At 41.8% G+C, this 24,727-nt stretch overlaps 1 protein-coding gene across 4 annotated transcripts in view; it reads right to left on the reverse strand.

Annotated features, from left to right (window-relative positions):
- The window catches only part of xylb (xylulokinase homolog (H. influenzae)), a 139,704-nt gene that overhangs the window by 71,268 nt on the left and 43,709 nt on the right, over positions 1 to 24,727 (reverse strand). For 3 of the 4 annotated variants that reach the window (XM_055663846.1, XM_055663855.1, XM_055663856.1), the window contains exon 14: positions 23,070 to 23,166. In XM_055663846.1, the coding sequence (XP_055519821.1) occupies positions 23,070 to 23,166 (97 nt within the window). Of the gene's footprint in view, positions 1 to 17,065; positions 18,720 to 23,069; positions 23,167 to 24,727 lie in introns of those variants that run through there. The other variant, XM_055663853.1, reaches the window with a different exon arrangement.

The raw sequence follows: 24,727 nt of genomic DNA on the forward strand, positions 1-24,727 counted from the left end.
AAACACCGAGTGCATAGAAAACACTTTCTCTCCAATTTAGTACCTACATGTTTATCCCATTCCTTCTCCCGGTCAACATTTGTGTTTCTGGTAAAGATAGTCACAAAATGTTCGAGTATCTCAACGGGTCAAGCAGCATCTCTGGAGAAAAAGCATAGGTGGCGTTTCAGGTCTGAAGAAGGGTTCCGATCCGAAACATCACATATTCTTTTTCTCCAGAGATGCTGTTTAACCCACTGAGTTAACCCAGATTATTCTTCATTATAAACCAGCATATGCAGTTCCTTCTGACACATTCGTATTTCTGGTGCTTGGTTCAATGAACTGCATCTTAAAAAAAACATTTACATTACTGTGGGAACTGAGTTACAGAAAGATTCATATTAATTTTTTATAATTTCTCTTTTCAGGTATTGTCAGTAATGTCTGCACTTCCCCGGCATTGCAAAACATTTACCTTTTCAGGTTTTCCTTTCTTTTTCTCTGTGCAACTATAGCTCCAGTTGGAGAATTATGATTCCATTGTAACCTGGCTAATTCGTCCCACTACATTTTGAAGTTGAATAAAGCTTTCACATCCCTTGAATGCTTGCAGGAGGAATGGACATAGAGGTGGCCCTGTTTTCAATGGAGACATCTTTCCCAAGCAGCGATTGGAATAACCCAAAGGCTATTTTCCATTTGTTGGTCCGATTTGTCAAAGCTAATATCAAGCAGTGTACATACCACTGGTAAAAACATGAATTTCACTATAACCTTAGAAAAAAAAACACCAGGAGAAAGAATATGGCAACACTTGGAAGCGAGACATAAAGAGATAGTTGCCCCAATAGTTGTGGAACTCCTTGTTGAATTTCTTGGAGATTACGTTACACCAATAGCCTTGTCCTTTTTATCCCCGCATGATAAGTGTTTCTGGGATGAGTGGAGAAACAGCAAGGTTCAGCAAGATAATTCAATATATTTGCAATGGATGGCAGCTCACATTCAGACATCATATAGATTCCTTGGTACACAAAAATGCTGGAGAAACTCAGCGGGTGCAGCAGCATCTATGGAGCGAAGAAAAATAGACAACTCCCCCTCCCATTCCGAATTCGACCTCTCTGTCCTGGGCCTCCTCCATGGCCAGAGTGAGCACCACCGGAAATTGGTGGAGCAGCACCCCATATTCCGCTTGGGCAGTCTGCACCCTAGCGGCATAAACATTGAATTCTCCAATTTCCGGTAGCCCTTGCTGTCTCATCCTCTTCACAGCTCTCCCCCAGCCCTTGTGCTCCTCCTCTTCCTTTCTCCTTTCTTCTCCCTGCCCCCCCCACCCAGTCTGAAGAAGGGTCTTGGCCCGAAACGTTGCCTATCTCCTTCGCTCCATAGATGCTGCTGCACCCGCTGAGTTTCTCCAGCATTTTTGTGTACCATCGATTTTCCAGCATCTGCAGTTCCTTCTTAAACATATAGATTCCTTGAATGGTTCACAGTGGGATGTTTAAGGAGATGACTTTCCTCCATTGAAAATAAAATGTAAGTCTCCTAAGACTGAAGTCAATGAATTATACATGAATATTAAAAGCTGTGTTGATTCATTGGGTGAATTATCCAATTAATTCCCCCCCTGCTCTTTTCACCATCGTACTGCAATTCCTTCCTTCTCAACAAATAATGGAATACCACAGAGTCTGCAGATGCTGGAATCTTGAACAAAACACCAAAGCGCTGTTTTTGACTTTAAATTATTTTGTAATTTCTTCTGGTATTGCACTGGATCAAATGCACGGACAGCCTCTTCAAGATGAGTATGTTTACAATGCAGGGGGATAACTGACATGGGGTAATGCAGAACTACACACAATCGGCACAGTGGGACAGCTGGTGGAGCCAGCCGTTGCCTCACAGTGCTGGAGACCCGGGTTCAATCCTGACCTGTCTGAGTGGAGTTTGCACGTTCTCCCTGCGACTGCACGTTTCCACCGGGTGCTCCAGTTTCCTCCCACATTCCAAAGATGTGCAGGTTTGTTGGTTAATTGACCTGTAAATTGTCCCTAGTGTGTAGGGAGTGGATGAGAAAGTGGAGTAACTTCGAAATAGTGTGAACGGGTAATCAATCGATGTTCGGTATGATTTGATGGGGCGAAGGGCCTGTTTCCATGCTGTATCTAAACTAAACTCCAATGTGCCTAACCAAAGCCATAAACTGCTGCAACATGACTTCCCAACTTTTATACATAATACCCGAATAAGATTTTTTTAACTATGGAGATCTGAACAAATATGGTTATGGCTGTGGTTTGCTCCTTGAATGTCCACTGAAAAGCATTATTTAGCATTTATCGGGCACTTAAGAAAATAAAATGGCCCAAAGCACTTCACCAAATGTTTTACAAAAACATTAATACTAACACATAAATTGCTATGCTATAAAATCTTACACCGACCGAATCCGTGTTATTTGCTGCCTCAAACATTGTTGAATTAAATTTGACCTGTGGACAAAAGTCACTCTGTACACTTAGATGAAGTGGCCCTGTCACCCATTTAATTGTGCTAAGCTCCAACTCACAAAGTTCTACCATAGGTATGTCCTCTCTCTTTCTTGTGCCTCCTCCCTCCCAGCATTCCTCCCTCACCCCATGCACAGCCATTTCTCCTACTATTCCATTCCACTCCCACCGCCACCCCCCACCGCCCCACCCACTTCAACCTACATCCCTCCCTCTGGCTTTACCTTTCACTCCTCTTCTCTCCTTATCTGACATCCTTTTGTCTCCATTTCATCTCCAGCCTGTGTCACTTACTCCACCCGCCTGCCGAACAAACGCTCCCTCACCTGTATCCATCTATCGCTTACAATGCCTAGTTCTGCCCCCACCTCTCTCCCCCCCCCCCCCTTCCCCACTACAATCAGTATGAAGGAGGACCATGACCAAAACTTTACCTATCCATATCCTCCACAGATGCTGCCAGATCAATTAAGTTACTCCAGCACTTTGTGTTTGAATCAAGATTCAGAATACAAGCATCTGCAGTTCCTTATATCTCCAACAGTAGCAACGCATATCTTTACAACCCAAAAATGAAGACAAATCACATTAAATATATTTTAAAGCAGATGACCAAAACCTTGGTCAAAAAGGTGCAGTGGACCTTAAAAAAAGGAAAGTGAGGTTGAGAGTTTGAGGTTTTGTAGTAGGACTGCCGGACCATATAGCCTTGGCAGCTGCAAGCACAATCAACTGAGAAAATGGACAAAGGAATGGGGGATATTAGTTAACTCAGGCAACTGGGAAGTGATACATTTTGGGAATTTAAACCTTGTCAGGACATGCACAGTAAATGGCAGGGCTTTTGAGAGTGTTATAGGAAAAGAAACATTTTCAGGGAATTATGTACTTGAATCCAAGGGTACAAATATCATTCCCTGATAATGGTGGTGCAAGGTGGTGTAGAAGGCAAATGGTATCATCGGACAGAGCACCGAGTACAAGAGTTGGTTGTACACATCTGTATAGGATGTTGGTGTGACTCTACCTGTATTATTGTGTGCGGTCCTGGTCGCCTATATTAGCAAGGATGCAGAAACGATTTACAAGGATGTTACCTAGATTGGAGGGCTTGAGTTACAAGGAGAGATTTGATAGGCTGGGTCTGCTTGCAAAGACCAGGAAGTTAGGAGGTGTGTGATAAGTATATAAAATTACAAGAGGCATTGATAGAGTAGAGAGCCAGTCTCTATCTTTCATGGTAGGGCTTTCTACAACCAGAAGGCATAGGGTGAAGGTGAGTAGTAGGAGGTTTAAAGGGGACTTAAGGAGTACATTTTTCACACAATGCAATTGGTGTCTGAAATGAGCTGTCAAAGGAGGTGATGGAGGCAGAAACAGTAACAACATATAAGATGTATCTGGGCAATGACCTGAACGAGCAGGGCATAGAGGGATATGGAATTAATGCAGGCAAGTGGGATTGGTATCGATACGCATGATGGCCAGCAGAGATGTGATGGGCTGAAGGGCTTGCTTCTCTGCTGTGCAACTGCATGATTCAGGCAACCTCAGAGGCAGGAGGAGTGTAAAGGAATAGGACACAACAGGTTCATGAGATAATTTTAACAATATCATCAAACAGACCCAATCTTATCCCATTGTGCCAAAACTAAGAAAAAAATAAATGATATGTAAAATGTAAGGGCAAAAATAATTCAAATCTATTGGCACAATAAATGTCACTTCAAAACTTCCCCTGTCGATCCCTCCCCAAATGCTGCCTGATCCGCTGAGTTCCTTCAGCATTTTGTGTTTCGGCACGATAAATCAACACATTCAAGCCCAAAGATTTTGGAATATTCTCAAAATGATCAAAGACCAAGCACACTACCTAGTGGCCAATTCTGTAATGACAGGTCAGCATTAGAGATGTGTTGGAAGGAACTGCAGATGCTGGTTTAAACCGAAGATAGACACAAAAAGCTGGAGTTACACAACAGGACAGGCAGCATCTCTGGAGAGAAGGCATGGGTGAAGTTTCGGGTCGATGCCCTTCTTCAGACTGAAGCTCAGACTTGGTGTTAGAGATAATCTTCAAGATTCCGGCGCCATCTGTAGTTCCTTGCAACAACATTAAAGATAATAATAATAATAATAATAATAATAATAATAAACGTGGAAATGCTGGAAATAATGAACTCGAGGTCCAGACAAGGGGCAACATTATATTAAAAATGCATTGCATATCAAATATCGTAAATATATATAAAATCATGGTATATCACATAAAAACATCATAATTTATATTTAACAAAAACCCACAATACTTAAGTCAAAAATCCAGATTAAAAGACGATCAATGCCCTACAACGCGACAACGATACCAGTGTCTCCACAACTGGGATTCGTAGCGTGTAGTGCTAACTCTTATGTTTGACAAGGCCACAATAAGCACATTTTTAGTCATTTATCCTGCAAATTAATTTATACATGTGGTGTCTTAGGATAGCTTCTAAAGTACTGACTCCTGCAGCCACAAACATATTAATGGCACTACACCATCTAGGTTGCCTTAGCAGTGTTCTCATGGCATCGTTATATGCCACCTCTAGTCTCTGCATACTTGTCTTTAAATAGTTCGACCACAGGTGCACAGTGTAGAGTGGTGTGCAGTATGCTCTAAATAGCGACATCTTCACCACATCTGCACACGCACCAAATTTACGCAAGAGGATATTTGCCTGTACATACAGCATGCGTCGTTGCCTATAAATATCCTCATCATCTGTCATTTGTTCTGTAATAATATGCCCTAGATATTTTATCTTATTACAGACACTAAGATTGTTGTCAGACAATTTAAAAACAGGATATTTTAGGCATTTATCCTCTTTGGTTCTACAGACCATAACAGCACTCTTACTAGCATTATATTTAATATCATGTTCCACACCATACACGGAACATATAGTAAGGAGCTGCTGAAGACCAGCGCTAGATGGACTAAAGACCACAAGATTATCTGCATACATAATATGGTTCACTAAAATATTACCAATCACGCACCCAGTGTTAAAGGCTTTCAATTGTTTAGACAGGTCATCAGTATATAGATTAAAAAGGACTGGGGACAAAATTTCCCCTTGTCTAACACCATTGCTAACCCCAAATGGGGCTGAGACCCTATTGCCCCATTTTATTTGCATAGACTGGTGGGCATACCAGTAGGCCAGAATTCTAACAATGTATTCAGGCACCCCTCTTTGACTCATTTTACCAAACAGCTTTCTGTGATTAACACGGTCAAAGGCTTTGGAAGCATCAATAAAGCACATAAGGATTGAAGAGTTTTTGCCTCTATATTTGTTTACAATCTCCTTTAGGGCATATATGCAAAAGTCAGTGCCATGTTTAGCTTTAAAGCCAAACTGGTTATCTGTGGAGTTAACAAACTCATTTATTCTATCCAGCAGAACTCTTTCTAAGACTTTTGATATGTTGGCTAAAGCTATGGGCCTGTAATTATTTGGGCTGCCTACTTTACCAGCTGTGTCCTTAATGACCGGCACTAACAGAACAGACAACATTGAGTCTGGTAACAAGCCATGAATCATAAAGCCAGTAAAACAAATAGCTAGGAGAGGAGCGATCCTCATACTCGCATACTTAAGATGTTCAGTAGAGATATGATCCAAGCCACTTGCTTTGTTGTTGGACAGCTTGTTCATGGCATGATACACCTCATGTGACATAATCACCATCGAGTCATTACTCTCAATATTTTCCACTCTATACAAGTCACCTTGGACACAGTTGAATAAAGTGCTATAATGTTGTCGCCATAACTCCACGATATTAGCTGTTCCAGAGATTCCATCTACAGTACATGGTAGAGATGTTTTGCAACTGTTAAGAGCTCTCACTTCTTTCCAAAAATCAGTAGCATTGTTACTTAGCAGCTTCTTAGCCATGGAATCAGCCCTCATAGCTTGCTCATTTTTGCTCATGATGAAGCGAACAGCATACTTATACCTTGCATTAGTGAGCATCTTGTGCTCAAACACAGGCCCCTGTCTGGGTCTACCTGCCATAGCCCATGATTTGGTGGCTTCACGGGCTTCAGTATGATACTCAGCTACATACTTATTCCAGCCAGGTCTGATGTTATGTGTCTTATTTTTATGCTTGCAGTAGGGCTTACTGCCTACATATAAGGCGCTTACTATATCATTATACATCGAGCAGATATCTCTCCTATGCTTCATATCTTTACAATTAACATTGCTACATATTATTGCATCTTTAGGTAGATGAATGTTGCTTAAGGATTTATCTGTATGGGCATAATAGGCTAAGATGTCTTCCTTTGTAAGCGTTGACCAGTCCAGTTTTACTGCATTAAAGCTATTTCTATCTCTAGATACCACAGGTATGTGTTCAACATTTATTGGCATAGCAACAGGTATAATATGATCAGTCATTGCTGCCCCGTACAGAATGCTCATACACCCCAATGAGGCATGTGCATCAGCTGTACTAATACAGTGGTCCAGCCATGATGTGGTGTGCCAGGCCTCACTAATATAAGTATAGCTATCTGTAGGTAAAAGATAAGGGATATAGTGCATGGGAATGTGGGGAAAATAAAATGGGGATTGATGAAGATGGGTGCTGGATGGTCTGCAGGGTGGGCCAAAGGACCTTTCTACACTGTGCGAGTTTAATTGGCCATAATACTCCAATCAGCGTTAAAGTGGTGGTTCATACAGAAAGCTGGACATGGCTGCTTGGCTTTAGTACTCTGTGGCTCCTTTAGATTTGAAATAGAGATGTGAAATTCCCATATTAAATGCATATTTTCAAGACTCATTGCACTCCATTGTTTGCTCACTCACTCAAGTCAAAAAGCAGCTAAATTGTTCCTATTTGCCTCGCTATTTGCAGTGCTCTGCGGAATTCATGCAATAGCTGCTGGCAAACCACAGCGTGGCTTTTGTTTGCTAAATAAAGGTGCTTTATTTTACTCTGCTGAATTGCATCTATTTGAATTGTATTGCATTTAAAGAATGCCATCCATCTCACGACTAAAAAAAATAAAACCCAAACACCACTGGAAAATAATAACTGAAACTAGAAAAATGTCTCGGTGGAATCTGTGGTGAATGTTTCATTACATTGATAATCTGCACCTAAACTCTGCGAGGAGGAGGGTTTGATGTGAATGAAGTCCATTGCGCCTTGGGGCAGCTTGGGGGTAAAGAGGAGGGATGGCGATACGTGGGCAAAGGACGTAGGACATAATATTTCCACATGAACTTTCCCAATATTTCACCATAACTGCTGGAAGAGCCCAAGAACTCCCCATGAGCGGAATAGACAGAGTGAATGCACTGAACCTTTTATCCAGAATCATGAACCCGAGGACATAGGTTTAAAGTGAGAGGGACAAGATTTAAAATAGGAACCCAAAGGGCAACTTGTTCACTCAAAATAGGTAAATAGGACTAGTAACTTGGTCAGCATAGATGAGCTGGGGCGAAGGGCCTGTTTAAGTGTTCAATGATCTATGGATTAAAATGTTACATCTCTTTCGTAACTCTTCACAGCACCAGAGATCCGGGTTTGATCCTGACTATGGGTGCTGTCTGTACAGAATTTGCATGTTCTCCCAATGACCGCATTGGATTTCCCCGGGTGCTCCGGTTTCCTCCCACACTCCAAAGACGTACAGGTTTGTAGGTTAATAAGGCTTCGGTAAACATTGTAAATTGTCCCTAGTGTGTAGGATCGTTTTAATGTACGGGGTGATCGCTGATCGGTGAGGACTCGGTGAGCACAAGGGCCTGTTTCCACACTGTATCTGTAAGCTAAACTAGGAACTGCAGATCCTGATTTACAAGATACGATACAAAGTTCACTAATGAGAATCTGACAACTTAACATTGAAGGTTCATCCAAAGCAAAGTGCAACTAGCTCACAAAGTGATAAAGGTGCTGCATAAATACATACGATATGGAAACAAGGAATTGCAGATGCTGGTATACAAAAACAGATGCAAAGTGCTGGACTACTCAGTGGATCAGGCAGCATCCCTGGAGAACATAGATAAGTGACATTTCAGATCGGGACACTTCTTCAGACTGACTGTAGCAGGGGGGGGGATAAAGCCGGAAAAGAAGTGGGGACAGAAGAATACATGACCGCCAATGCATTTGCGCTCACTGGTAAAATTGCCATGAAAGCATTGAAGTCAAACAATGCTGACAACTAATTTCACCAGGGTACGGTGATAAAACTACTACTATTTTGAACTTCTTCACATTGGGTTTAAATTTAGACAAATGCCAATATAATATTTCAATATAGCCGTCAGAGTGCGCCAGGACCTCTGACTGTTGACAAGCCTTCATGGCTGGATAATCACAAAGGCCTCAACTGCATAGACACTTCAATTACTAGAGTATTACCAATGTGTGACTAACACTTCAGCTGACAGGCTGTAGAGAACCCTGCCAACCATCCACTGCTGGCCTGCAAATATTATTTGAAATCTGTAGGATGCCTTGGACTTTCCAATTGAAATAGTCATTTTGGAACAAACTGATCAACTGTGGAACCAGAAGTAGAAAAAGTCTCTGTTATCAGCTACTGACACAATGATATAGTGATGCCTTTCCCTAAAAATAGGAACGTTTATGTTAATCTTGACCGACGCTGAAGGTCACATATTCTTTGTAGTTCATTATCACAAAGAAACGGGTCGACTTTTCTCTGGTGACCAACTGTTTTGTGTTCACAATTCAATTCATTGGGATTTTATTTGAATTTCTGTGGCAGTGCTAAGTATTTTGTTCTGTTATTTAGATGTTCTTCACATGCATGGTAAAGGGCACAATATTTTAACTCCCCCTCTTTTATGATGATGGTTGTTGGTTTTAAGTATTGTTTGTAAAAACATGGACAAGAATGTAGGTCTATCATATAGTTAACATTGTATTATGATAATAATAATAGTTCATAACACTATTATGAACTAGTAATAGTTCATTATAGTATTATGAACTGTATACTAGTTCATAGTATTATAAACTACTAGACCAAGTGGGACCCGTTGGGTCCCGTCCACTCAACGCTCGGTTGCGAGGGGAGGGGGCGGTCTGCAGCGTCACACACACACTAACCAACCTCTCACACACACACACACTAACCACCCCCATTGATATTATGTTAATATTATTCATTCACTCCTTTCACCGCATGCCCCGCCCTATCCACTCACGCATAACCCCCAACTCGCGGGCGCAGCTAGAGAGGGAGGGGGATAGAGAGCGAGGGACACAGAGGCACAGAGAAGTGCACAGAGAGGGGCACAGAGAAAGGCACAGAGGCACAGAGAGGGACACAAAGTGGGACACGGAGACACAGAGAGTGACACAGAGAGTGACACAGAGAGTGACACAGAGGCATAGAGAGGGGCAGAGAGGGACACAAAGGCAGGGGAGCTTGCTGCCTTTTGGAGCTATGGTTTCCGAATTGCGGCATCTTATGAGCGGGCGGCCCTGCTGCTGCGAGCGGGTGGATGGTCAAAAGCAGCGTAGGGCCAGCCGATCGTGGCTTCCGTGAGGGAAAGCCCACCCACCCGTGTGACAGACTATCGTGTGGGGGAGACGGAGAGAAAGTCGCCCCCGTGATGGCCAGAGATCACCAGTGAGGAAAAGGCATCATGATTCCCCGAGTCCCTGTGATCGACGGAGGAATCGCAGGTCTCCATAGACGGCCTCTCCCAGAGGGAGTAATGGTCGCCACGGTCACCTTCCCAACGCGCTGCCCTGCACCCTCACCCGCGCCCACCGGAGCGCGCAGCACGACCTGAGCAGCAATTTAAAAACACCAAGTGACAAATTTAAAGAAGTAAAAGTTAAGAAGCCAATTAGTTCAGAAGACAGAACAGGGGTGACGTCACTCGCAACGCGAGCAGAGGCAGGCAGTCAGATCCATTGTGACGTCATCAGCTAGACCATCTAGTTTATTTTCTAAGTTACTTGAAATATTTGAACATTTTCATAAATAACTCAAGAAATAATGCATGAATATTTCAGATTTCATGGGATAAATCTTTTGAATTCATGGGATAAATCTCTACCGGAACATGTAAAAATGATACCGTTACCGCATCGTTTTTTCAAGTAGATGAGATTGCATGCAAACAAATAAATCACACACACACACACACACACGCACCCACACATCCAAGATCAGAGTTTTATAGTTATAAGGATGCACTATACAACATAATAATATTTTATATCTAGCTTTCAGCAATGTAAGAAACATTTGCTTAAATGTCACCTTTTGCTTTGTTCCAGCAAATTACTATGAAGATTAGAATCAGAACCACTTCTCATATCTTTTTCACCCCGTGAATATAAAATCTCATAACCTTCCATCGTAAGCCATTTCCCTGCTTTCAGTTCTAAATTACTTGGATTTCACTTTGTATGTATGCCTCAGTCTTGTCTAACTAGACCTGTTACATCTTCCCAAACTTCAAATACTAGAATTTTCATTTTTCAAATAAAAAAAAGGCATGATTTTTTAAAAGTCTCTTTTATTTGTATTTCCTGATACCAAAGTACATTCCTGTGTAGCAGCTTCTTAATAGCCCCAATATCATATTAATGCAATAGAGCATAACACTGCTTTGAGAAATATTTTAGGTTCATCATTACATATTCCCTTCATAGAATTCTGAGTTTGTACTCTAAAAGTATGTATGGCATCTCTGTGTGGTATCTCAGCTGCACAGAGGCCGAGAGGAGAGTTCTTCAGCGCGTCGTCCACAGAGCGCAATGGATCATTGGGACACAGCTACCAGCCTTGGAGGGCATCTACCACACACGGTGACTCAGGAAGGCCGTCAGCATCCATAAAGACTCATCACACCCCTGTAGCGGTCTGTTCGAACTACTTCCCTCCGGCAGACGTTACAAGGCCTTCTACGCCCGAACCTCCAGACTCAGAAACAGCTTTATTCCAAGAGCTACAGCGGCTCTGAACCAGCCCTGCTGAGTGCCCCCCACCCCCCCTGGACAGTCTTCCTCGGATGGTCACGACACACAGCTTATTTATTTATTTTACTTTTCTTTTTCATCGGTTGGAAGCTGCATACTAAATCTCGTTGCACTGACGTGCAATGACAATAAAATATATTATTATTATTATTGAAACTATACCCTTAAACCTCTTTTCCACTATACCGTTTCACATCCACAAAATATGTTTTGCTGTTATTCTATTACAAAAATGCATGTTCAAATTTGTTCCCTATTAGATTTTATTCCATTCACTCTCCTACCGCCCACATTTTCAATACTCTCTTTTATGTGTGTTTAACAGAGTAACTGGATGTGCCATTTTGTAAAAGGTATGAATTTTGACACAATTCCTTCCAGCCCCACTTATGAAAGACTGATGCACGATTGGAGCCACAAAAATCAATTCCATTAAATACGACCGTACACTACTTGGTATGTTATCAAAGGGTTTTGTAATGTTTATGTAACATTGAACCTGCTGCATCACCATGTCCGGTACCATCTCAAATAGTTCAATGTGATCATCCTTTTGGAATTCCTCTTATGTATCAAATATCTTCTCTTCATAATCATAATCATACTTTATTATTTTTGCAACATACGAGGAATTTGATTTGCCATACAGTCACACCAATAAAAACAAGACACACAAAATACATGGAATAACAAAATACATATAAATAAAGAACTGGAAACAGATGCTGGTTTATACCAAAGATAAACAGAAAGTGCCAGAGTTACTCAGCAGGCCAGGCAGCATCTCTGGAGTAAAGGGATAGGTAACGTTTCGGGTGAGGACTCTTCTTCAGACCGAAAGCAGGTGGTGGTGGGTTAGATATAGGTCATCCTCTTGGGTCAAACGTATTAGAAGATAATATTTTTTAAATGGCAGCATATTGACAAGTACAACTGAATTGGGTATCCTTGTACATGAATCAATGAAAATTACCACGCAGGGACAGCAAGAAACTGGGAGATGAACAATATTGCAGTACAAATGTAAGAGGTCCAACAGATCTTAAATAGGGAACTGATGCAAATGCACTTTCAATATTGTGTGCAGATTAAAAAACTTTTGGACAGGCACATGGACAGGAAAGGTTTAGAGGGATATGGACGAAACGCACGCTGCTGGGACTATTGTAGATGGGGCACGTTGATCGGCATGGTCAAATTGAGCCAAAGTGCCTGTTTTCACATTGTACGACACTATGACTATCTTCCAGATCCCACTCCAGAAAGAAAAAAATTGCCATGGAGGACAACAAAGAAGCACCTGATTGATACCTGGCATTGAGAATGTTGGTTGGGCGGTGGAGAGATTCGAATTATCCAAAAAGAGAGAATACACAGAAAGGGTGTATGCTCTCTAGAGTTTAGAAGAATAAGGTGAAACACACAAACATTCCAACATGCCAGATATAAGAATGACATTTCCTCTTCTCCACCCATTTGTTCTATCTTTAGTCATTTGCCACTTAACTGCCAATCAAACCCCCCTCCTGTATCCACCTATCACTTGCCAGGATTTGTCATCTCCCCAGCCCCCCTCCCCCCCAACCTATCTTCGAGCTTTCTCTCTCCGCACCAGTCCTACTATAATCAATCTTAAGAAAGCTCCTAAGTGGGAACCTATTTAGGCGCCGAGAACTTTAAGAGGCTCCCACCAACTAAGTAGGCTCCCACACGTATGGCGGGCACCTAAGTTGTGGAGCGCCTATCCACCCCACGACTTGGGTGTCCATCCATTCCTACCATGAATGCTGCCTGGCCCCCTGAATTACGCAACAATCTGAAGTTCCTTGTATCTGACATTTTCCCTTCCTGGGGTGTTTGGAATCAATTGCCACTGTTTTAAAATGAGGGATCAGCCATTGGCATGGATCCTGACTACAGGTGCTGTCTGTACAGAGTTTCTGCATTCCCACTGTGAATGCATTGGTCTTCTCCGGATGTTCCGGTTTCCTCCCGCACTCAAGCCGTACAGGTTTGTATGCTAATTGGCTTGGTAAATGTAAAAATTGTCCCTGATGGGTGTAGGATAGTGTTAATGTGCAGGGATCGCTGGTCGGCACGAACCCGGTGGGCCGAAGGGCCTGTTTCCGCACTGTTTCTCTAAAGTAAAGCAAACTAAAGTAAAGACAAAGAAGATCAGAAGTAGTCAAATTCAGATGATCTTCACCAAATGAATTTGTGAAATTCTCTATTCACAAAGGCTGCGGAGGTTCTGTGTGGATTACATTTAAGATTGATATTAACGGATTCCTGGTTTTTAAGGGTTGGTTGGGGTTAAGTGGCAGTCACATCTCACCAAATCATGCAGCAGACACAAGGGGCCAAATGATCTTAAGCTACATCTATTTCTTATTTTGTTTAGTAGGAATACAGCATGGAAACAGGCCCTTCAGTCTACCGTGTCCACTCCATCCATCGATCACCCCCTCACACTGGCTCGTTGTTATCCCACTTTCGTATCTGCTCCCTACACACTCAGGGCAATTTAAAGAGACCAATTAACCTACAAACCCACACGTCTTTGGGATGTGGGAGGAAACTAGAGCATCCACGCAGTCACAGGGAGAACGTGCAAGCTCCAACAAAACATAGAAAATAGGTGCAGGAGTTGGCCATTCAGCCCTTCAAGCCAGCACCGCCATTCAATATGATCATAGCTGATCATCCAAAATCAGTACCCCATTCCTGCTTTCTCTCCTCATTCCGTTAGCCCAAAGAGCTCTATCTAACTCCCTCTTGAAAACATCCAGTGAATTGGCATCCACTGCCTTCTGTGGCAGAGGATTCCACAGATTCACAACTCTCTGGGTGAAAAAGTTTTTCCTCATCTCAGACCTAAATGGCCTACCCCTTATTCTTAAACAGCACATGATATCAGGATTGAACATGATCTCTGGTGCTGTGAAGCAGTGGCTCTACCAGCCATGTCAGTGTGCCTCCCTTGAATGGTTTTAAGAAAGAAAAATCTACCATTCACATTTGTCATTGCAATTAATTCATAACCAAAAGACTCAGAAATAAACTACAAAAATGTCAGGCAATGAACTTGTTAAACAATGCGATGCAGTCAGCTTGCCTGCCACTGACTTACTGATCGCGACATAAAAGTGTGCAATTTAGCTTAATGTGCTGGGCAAAGGGATTGCAAAGTCCCAGTGTGATTAGTGGAGAACAAAGAGAAAGAATGTCTTTCAATGGATTGTAATTTATGGCTAGTGCTCTGGTTCTGTCAATGATTCTGTGTTTTGACAGCCACATACAAAGCGGCATCTCTGTGCAAAGGGGGCTAAAACCGACAACGTTGCTTTCCAGTCATCCATCACTGCAACAAAATATATTTATCTTTCTATTTAAAATTGTGAATGTTATTTACCCTGGATGGATTCAACAGAGTGAAGATGCACGGCAAGATAATTGGAATTAGCTCCAACTTACCTGCCCTGTAAATGTGTATTGAATTCAGATTACTCTCCACAAACAGCAATACTTTTTCATTTGGAATTAGTTTAAATGGAGCAATTCTGTATCACTGTCCAACACTTATTGAATCCAAATTAAAAGGAGTCAGTGTGATTTTTTTTCATAAAAAGGGCCTTTCTTTATAAATTGATAAACACATCCTTGCCTAATCTTGCACAGCCAAGCCTCTAATAAACCACCATAGATTTATTGGCTATATTTCAGGTACTTAATTAACCTTCATTACACTCCCAAATGAATGCGGGAGTAAACTATTTGGGTGTCAGAAAACAAATCAATTTGTTTTTAAAAGGCTCCACTTGACCCAGGTTCACCCTGCACAGAGTGGCGGGTGCCTGGAACATGCAGTGGAGGAGGCAGATGCAATCGTGGCATTTAAGAGGCTTCTAGATATACACAAAGTGCCGGAGTAACTCAGCGGGTCAGGTAGCATCTCTGGAGAAAACAATGTCCCTGCCTACCCCTCAGATCACCTTTAAACCTTCCCCCTCTCACATTAATTCTGTTCCCTTTAATTTTTAACAGAGGAAACAGACTGGCCATCTACCCAATCTAGCCTTCTCATAATAAATACAAGGAGGAATGGATGACGTTTCGGGTCGTGACCCTTCTCCAGTCTGAAGAAGGGTCTCGACCCGAAACGTCGCCCATTCCTTCTCTCCAGAGATGCTGCCTGTCCTGCTGAGTTACTCCATGTTTTTGTGTCTATGTCCAATTTAACCAGCATCTGCAGTTCCTTCTTACTCATAATATATCTCTACCATGTCACCACTCTGTCTCCTACTCTTCAGACATAGTCCATCAAAACTCTCTGTATAACTCAAGCCCTCCAATCTCTGTATTCACCATGTGAATCTTATCTGTTTCCTCTCTAGCTTAATCAGATCCTTCCTATAACCTGGTGACCTTGGTGACTCATAATACTCCGAGCGCAGCCTAACCAATGTTTTTATACAATTTTAACATGACATTTCAGTTCAGTTCAGTTAATTGTCACGTACCAAGGTACAGTGAAAAGCTTTTGGTGCCAGTCAGCAGAAAGACAATACATGATTACAATCGGGCCATTACAGTGTATAGATACATGATAAGGGAATAACGTTTAGTGCAAGGTTAAGCCAGCAAAGTCCGAGGGTCACCAATGAGGTAGACAGTAGTTCAGTACTGCTTTCTGGACGTGGTAGGATGATTCAGTTGCCTGATCCCAGACTCTGGGAAGAAACAATCCCCGAGTCTGGAACTTAATTCCTATACTCAGTGCCTTGACCAATAAAGGAAAACATTCCAAATGCCTTCCTCACCACTTTATGTACCCGTGTTCCAATTTTCAGGGAACTAAAGATTTGTAACCCAAGCTCCCTCTGTTCTACAACCCCTCCCCCACCATGGGCCCTGTCTTTCACTGCGTATGTCCTGCTTTGGCTTAACTTACCAAATGGCATCATGTTGTGTTTGTCCAAGTAGGAATGTTACAAAATTTTGAGATTTTAAAAATCAAGCCTGTAATTTATCCCATCAGATAAAGCATAAAAAGAACTTTAATTTGATACCTAATTCACTTTCATTTGTTCAGTATTAAAAAAGTTATGGCCATTTTCATACTCGGAAATTAGCATCTTGTTCCCTATTGCTTTTCCATTAACTTAACACAAAAGCTGTGATCGAGGACCAGCAATTGACATAAAAGCCCATAACTTTCTTAGAAAATAAGAGAACTGAATGAAATCTTCAGTTATTATAGATTGAAGCATTCTGAAACAAATATGATACATCTTACTTGGATGACCTGAAATTAAAGTATATAATTAGTTAGTTACCTAATTAAGTAGCTAATTACAAAATTAACCGTTGTGACGGAAATAGTAATAAACACCCAGACTGCCTTGAAAATTCAAAAATGTGATATTCTCAAGATCCGAACTTTAATATTATTATTCATCAGTATCATCAAATCAATTAATTTCTTCTAAATTCAATTACTAGATCTAAAATTATTAAATAATTACTAGATACTAAGATTATTGGTGTGTGTGACAATAAATGAACCTTTGAACCTTTAAACATCTATCCCATTCTTAAGAAAAGGTTAAACATAATTTTTTAAAGAGCAAAGTATCCAAATTACAAATTGATCCCATTCACACAAGAATTCACAATATAACATGATGTTTAAATCTCACTTTGCCATGAATTTCTATCCCATACATATTACTCTGTTGATTTATAACACTGCAGCAGGCAAGGGCCGTTTTGCGCAGACATGTGTTCAAAATCCTCAAGATAATCAAAATCATCATTTTTTGCGCAATCGTGTCTTAAGAACATCTAAATTATCTATATTTTGTGTGATTGGCTATCCATGATCAATCTTTTCATATTAAATATCTGTCTAAAAACTATGTTTTTAGCTAATGTAACCCCACTTTTTAAAGGGTAGCTAATGTAACCCCACTTTTTAAAAAGGCAGGGAGAGAGAAAACGGGGAATTACAGACGTTGTCTAACATCGGTAGTGTGGAATTCTCTGCCTCAGAGGGCAGTGGAGGCTGGTTCTCTGGATGCTTTCAAGAAAGAGTTAGATAAAGCTCTTAGTGATAGCGGAGTTAAGGGATATGGAGAGAAGTCAGGAATGGGGTACTGATTGTGGATGATCAGTCATGATCACACTCATTGGCGGTGCTGGCTCGAAGGGCCGAATGGCCTACTCCTGCACCTATAGTGCATTGTCCCAATGGCCCACTTCTGCTCTTATTTCTTATGATCTTGCAATGATCAATCCTCTTCAAAAACTCAATCAAATTGAGGAGACATGATTTCGCATGCACAAAGCTCTGCTGACTATACCAAATCAGAAGATAAACAGAAAATGCTGGAGTAACTCAGTGGGTCAGGCAATATCTCTGGAGAAAAAGAATAGGTGATGTTTTGGGTTGGAATCCTTCTTCAGAGCTTGCCTTTACAAATGCAAATACCCCTTGACTCGCAGAATCCCTTCCACTAACCGCCCCTCTGCTGATGTAAGGCTCACTGGCCTGTAGTTCCATGGGTTATCCCAGCTGCCCTTCTTCAATAAGGCACAACATCAACCACACTCCAGTCTTCTGATACCTCATGTGTGGCTAGCAAAAATACAATAATCTCAATCGGGGCCAAGAACAAGATTGCAGGCCACTGGTCCTTGAATACTCACAAGCATTTAATCCAGCTCTTGAAGCAAAACAATTTCAATGGCACAAAAGCTCTACACAGAAATTGCAGCAAGAAGAATTTCAATGTTCAGGAAAAACCTGCTTTGTGCACTGTGCTGTTCGATTGCAGCCGCTATTGAATGCAGCATTACAGGTATGGAAAACGTCATCTCTTTAAAAACTGCTAAAGTGAAGAACTCATTGACTGGCAAAAGGGAAAATATTATCCGTTATTATACTTCTGGATCTGCCAATATTATCTAACAGTTCAAAAATAATTAACTATCTCACGGGAGATATCTAGTGTCTATCTCACAAGCGAGAGTTCCCTCGATGACCAAAAAGATAGCATGGAGAAGAAATAAAGTGAACATCTGGCATTGAGCTCTGATTGAAATTTGCAAATCTTTGCCGGCCTCAAGTGAGGTACAGGTGACTGGAGGACAGCAAATGTGCTCCACCTTTAAGGAGGGCAGAAGAGAAAAGACTGATAATTAGAAACCTATGAGCCAAACATCAATGGTTGAGAAATTAAGTATCATAGAGTCATGCAGCACAGGAACAGGTCATTCAGCCCAAATTGTCCATGCCCAACTTTGGTCAGCCTAACTTGACCAAAATGCCCCATCTAACAGTCCCCTTAGCCCATATCTGTCCAAACCTTCCCTATGCATGTACCTGTCCAAATGTATTTTAAATGCTGGTGTAGAACCTGCATCAACTACTTCCTCTGTGGACGGCACAGTGGTACAGTTGCTGCCTTGCAGCACAAGAGACCCGGGTTTGATTTTAACTATGGTTGCTGTCTACACATTTTCCCTATGACCGCGTGGGTTTTCTCCGGTGCTCTGGTTTCCTCCCAGATTCCAAAGATGTGCAGGTTTGTAGGTTAATTAGCTTCTGTAAATTGTCCCTAGCGTGTAGGATAGAAGTAGTGTATGGGGAAATTATTGGTCGGTGCGGATTAGGTGGGCCGAAGTGTCTGTTTCCATGCTTTATTTCTAAACTAAACTGAGCTCTGGTGGCTCATTCCATTTACCCAACCACTCTGTGTGTGAAAAAGCTGCTCCACCTAGAAAATATTTCCCTTCTCACCTTAAACCAATACGCTCTAGTTCATGATTTCTCTACTCTGGGAAAATAATACTCTGTCATTCATCCCATCTGTTCTCCTCGTGATCTTATACACTTCTGCATATTATCCCTTAGCCTCCTGCACTCGAAGGAATAACGTCTTAGCCTGCCCAACTTCTCCCTATAGCTCAGCCCCTCAAATCTTGGCGACATCCTTGCAAATCCTCTCAGCAACCTTTCCATCTTAATCGAACCTTCCTGTAGCAGGGTGACCAAAACTGAAGCTACTGCAAATTATTCTGAGGCACAAAGTAAAACAACCCACAAAAGTGGAATCAAACAAAAATTGATTTCAAAACCAAATTAACACATGTGAAGGCTTGGACAAAGAGAGGTTTAAAAGAATGTAGTGGATGAGGAATGAGAAATGATCTGACAGTAGATTCTAGTAAGAAAATACGATGAGTGGAGGCACAGTTTTCTTTCCCCACCCCCTCCCCCCCCCCACAATCAATCTGAAGAAGGCTTCCGACTCGAAATGTCGCCTTTCTCCAGAGATGCTGCCTGTCCTGCTGAGTTACTCCAGTGCTTTGGGTCCTCACATTGTCAACGGCAGGGGATAGGGGATTGAAAAGCAGAGTTTGAGGTATGAAGATTTATCACAAGGTTTTAAAGCTTGCAGGAGAGACAATGAACAAGAGTCAAGAGTGTTTTATTGTAAAAGGTCCCAAACATATATATTTGAAATGTTGTACACCTCAACCAAATATGCCAGGTTATCAGAATCTTGTTCGAAGAAATCTATAAAGAAACTGAGCAGAATGGACAATAACTGCCCCCTAGTGGTGGATGGAAATGATTGCAATCTCTGTTACAAACAGTCCTTCTTTCCACGTGGCTTGTCCAGTAAAATGTTGACAAACTCCATTAATTTCATTAACAAATCTGAACAAAGCAAAATTTTAAAACATATTTTTGTCTCGGGAGATGCTCTTTGCAGTCATCAGTTGAAAGTTAATTTGAAAATTAGTGTTCTGTAACTTCAGTTATATTGAGATTAGCTGACTCTTAACACATAGAGAGTCATAGTCATACAGCGTGGAAACAGGCCATTCGGACAAACTTGACCAATTGACCCTCTAAACTTATCCTATCCATGTACCTGCCTCAGCAATAAGTAATAACATGCAAGTCATTACATTAATTGTACCACTTTGAGGCCTCAGTGGGGATCCATGTGACATCCTGCTATTTGTGTCATGCCAACCAGAGAAAAGTTCACTCATGCCTACGTGCTACTTCCTGTCAGCCATCAGTTTCCCCATTGGACTCAATGGTGGGTTCAGCAGTCGATAGAAGGTCAGATGCAAGAGATCAGATGTGCTGGCATCTGACCTCCGGGTCACCACATTCCGGGTCGCGCGAGTTAAAAACAGTCTGAGCCATGGATAGCTGACAGCTGGCACTTCCCTAGGGAATAACTATCAGTCGGAGCGACCTGGCATGACGTGGGGGCAAGGATAATAGGGCCTTCAGCCAAGCACACAACTATGGACTTCTCTAAACCACTGAGAAATTAAATTCTTGATATTGGAAAACGTGTTTCTTATTCCTTTCTTAATCCTCCAAGAAGCGTGGAAAATAAACGTAAATTTATAGGGAATTGTATTATTTCCTTCAATTGCTTTATTACAACTTCTAGCTATATGACTACATCAAATAAAAAGCATGAATGGAAAGACATAAATTATGAATTCAGGAATGACACAAAATAGAAACCTTTCAAAAGCATTGTCTTTTCCACTGATCTTTACATGATCTTCTGACCTTTAACAATGACTTATTTCAGTCAATATGAAAAGCTACAAAGTACTGGAGTAACTCAGCGGGTCAGGTAGCATTTCCGTTGAACATGGATAGGTGACGTTTTGGGTCAGGACCCTTCTTCAGACTGGGACTGAAGAAGGGCTCCGACCCGAAAGACACGTGGCCATGTTATCCAGGGATGCTGCCTGACCTGCTGAGTTACTGCAGCACTTTGTGCCCTTTTGCGTAAACCAGAGTCTGCAGTTCTTAGTTTTTTAAATAAGAAAAGCATAAGCATTTGTACTTTTGTTTAAGAAGGAACTGCAGATGCTGGAAAAATCGAAGATAGATAAAAATGCTGGAGAAACTAGCAATTGTTCTTTTCTCCCTGTCAATGTCAAATCTAACATTGGCTTTTATCACATCGCAAAAATTACAAAACGTAGTGAAATTACCCACATACGCTGGAGGTCAGAAGAATGAACACTCACAAGATGCTGAAATGCACTATGAATGTAGTTTCTGGTATACTACTTCCCTCTATTGAGTCTAGATGAAACTAATAAGTAATCAGCAAAAATATTTTGCAAATTAACTATAACACAAATTTACAGACATAGCATGAGTAAGGTCGAGGAAGATTAAAAAAGACAAACATACTAATTAAACATGCTGAAGCACACAATTCAAAATATTAAACAAGGCCATCTGAGTTTCTACCAGTCTGTGCTAGACCAATCCAATTCTCTACTCTCTCCCAGTCACCCTGCATCTATTTTCTATAAAAGACCTAACCAGTTCTCTTCTGAATGTCATGATTTAGATGCACCCCACTTATGGCCAGCCTAGCAGTGCAGCTGCTGCCTCACAGCTCCAGTGGCCTGGGTTCAATCCTGACCTTGGCTGCTGTCTGTACGGAGTTTGCATGTTCTCCCTGTGACGGTGTTGTCTCTGGATGCTCTGGTTTCCTCCCACATCCTAAAGATGTGCACGTTTGCAGGTTAATTGGCCTCTACAAAATTGCCCTTAGTGTGTAGGGAGTGCGTGAGAAAGTGGGATAACGTAGAACTAGTGTGAACGGGGGATCAATGGCCGGCGTGCTCGGTGGTCCGAATGGCCTGTTTCTAATGCTGTATCTCTGAAATAAAATAAACTGGTCCTGTTTTGAGAGGTTTTTCCTCGTTTTTCAGTTTTGGTTCCTTTAACATTAATTATATGTCCACATGCTCTTGATTGTTCAGCCAATTGGAATAGTTTCTCTCCAGCTGAACTGTGGATCTTCTTCTGAATCTTGAATGCCTCTGAAGGATTTCACAGATTAATGAGGCCTTTAAATAACATTGTTGGACAAACTTTAAAGTAAATGCTAAAAATTCTATTGCATGATTCACAGAAAAGGCAGGAAGCCTATTTGGTGTCTGAACCAATATTCTTTCTTCAAACAAACATCTTCGCCATTCCAAAATTCCAAATCTACCTTGTGTCAGATGAGTAGTAAAGCACTCTCTGAGTCGGAGTCATATGGCATGGAAACAGGCCTTTTGGCCAAACCTGCACACACTGACTAACATGTGCCATCTACACTAGTCCCACCTGCCTGCATGTGGCCTGTATCCCTCTAAACCCATCATATTTATGTACCTGTCTAAATGTTTCTTAAACGTTGCGATAGTACCCGCCTCAACTACCTCCACCGGCAGATCGTTCCCTACACTCACCACCCTTTGTGTAAAAAAAGTTACCTCTCAGTTTCCTATTAAATCTTTCCCCCCTCACCTTATACTATGTCCTCTGGTTCTCAATTCCACTCTTCCGGGCAAGAGATTCTGGGCGCTGTCCAATCTATTCCTCTCATAATTTTGTATACTCTGGTCACCATGCCGTTCTAAGACAATCCGAACACTATGCTGCAACAGGGAACTATTACTTACAGACTTTGTAGCCCAGCTTCTCAGCATATGATCTTTTAGCCAGCATCTGACCCTCAATAACAGCTCGAATTTCCGTCTCTTCTGAAAAGTTTGAGACCTGCATCAGGCAAACAGCCAAATAGAGATATTACATTTTAATTATCTGCATTTAGAAAAGGAAAAATATTGAAAGAGGTGTACAATAAAGAACGAGAAGCTGAAACCTACTCATTGTGTTAGGGAGGTTACAGTGCAGATAGTATTTAAGCGTGTATTCAGGCAATGCTACTATTCAGGGTTTGTCTTTTTAATACTACAGGGCATTTTTTTTAAATGGCAGATTATTGCTGGCATTAGATTTAATATCAATTCTTTGAACGACATTAGTAAATCCACTTGTAATTCCCAATGATTAGATGTCAGTTTTGCAGTTAGTATTTCAGTATTATATCCTAAACAATCAATAGGCAATAGACAATAGGTGCAGGAGTAGGCCATTCGGCCCTTCGAGCCAGCACCACCATTCAATGTGATCATGGCTGATCATCCCCAATCAGTACCCCGTTCCTGCCTTCTCCCCATATCCCCTGACTCCGCTATTTTTAAGAGCCCTATCTAGCTCTCTCTTGAAAGTATCCAGAGAACCGGCCTCCACCGCCCTCTGAGGCAGAGAATTCCACAGACATACCACTCTCTGTGAGAAAAAGTGTTTCCTCATCTCCGTCATAAATGGCTTACTCCTTATTCTTAAACTGTGGCCCCTGGTTCTGGACTCCCCCAACATCGGGAACATGTTTCCTGCCTCTAGCGTATCCAAGCCCTTAACAATCTTATATGTTTCAATGAGATCCCCTCTCATCCTCCTAAACTCCAGAGTGTACAAGCCCAGCTGCTCCATTCTCTCAGCATATGACAGTCCCGCCATCCCAGGAATTAACCTTGTAAACCTACGCTGCACTCCCTCAATAGCAAGAATGTCCTTCCTCAAATTAGGGGACCAAAACTTCACACAATACTCCAGGTGTAGTCTCACTGGAGCTCTTATACAACTGCAGAAGGACCTCTTTGCTCCTATATTCGATTCCTCTTGTTATAAAGGCCAACATACCATTCGCTTTCTTCACTGCCTGCTGTACCTGCATGTTTACTTTCATAGACTGATATACAAGGACCCCCAGATCCCGTTGTACTTCCCCTTTTCCCAATCAGTTAAACTTTCCTCAATTAAATCCCAGGATTGAACTCAGGCTGACAGCACAGACAGACACAATTCTGTGTTCTGTCTATATTCTGAAGTCATTTGCCAATTATTACTTTGGTACATGTAATAATAATAAATCTAAATATGCGGCACAGTGGCGCAACTGGTAGACCCGCTGCCTCACAGTGCCATAGAACCATGTTCAATCCTGACCCAAGGTCCTGTTTATGTGGAGTTTGCATGTTTTTTTTATTTTTAAAGGCCTAACCTGTTCTCTACCGAATGCCATGATTGAATCAGCCTCCTGTACCTTCCCTGACAATCCATTCTAGATTCTCACCATATGTGGGCGGCACAGTACTGCAGTTAATAAAGCTGCTGTCTTACAGCACCAGAGAGCACAGGTTCGATCCTGACCTCGGGTGCTGTCTGTGCGGAGTTTGCACATTCTCCCTGTGACGGCGCGAGTTTCCTCCAG

The sequence above is a fragment of the Leucoraja erinacea genome, chromosome 2 (assembly GCF_028641065.1).
Source record: "Leucoraja erinacea ecotype New England chromosome 2, Leri_hhj_1, whole genome shotgun sequence".
NCBI classification, from domain to species: Eukaryota; Metazoa; Chordata; class Chondrichthyes; order Rajiformes; family Rajidae; genus Leucoraja; species Leucoraja erinaceus.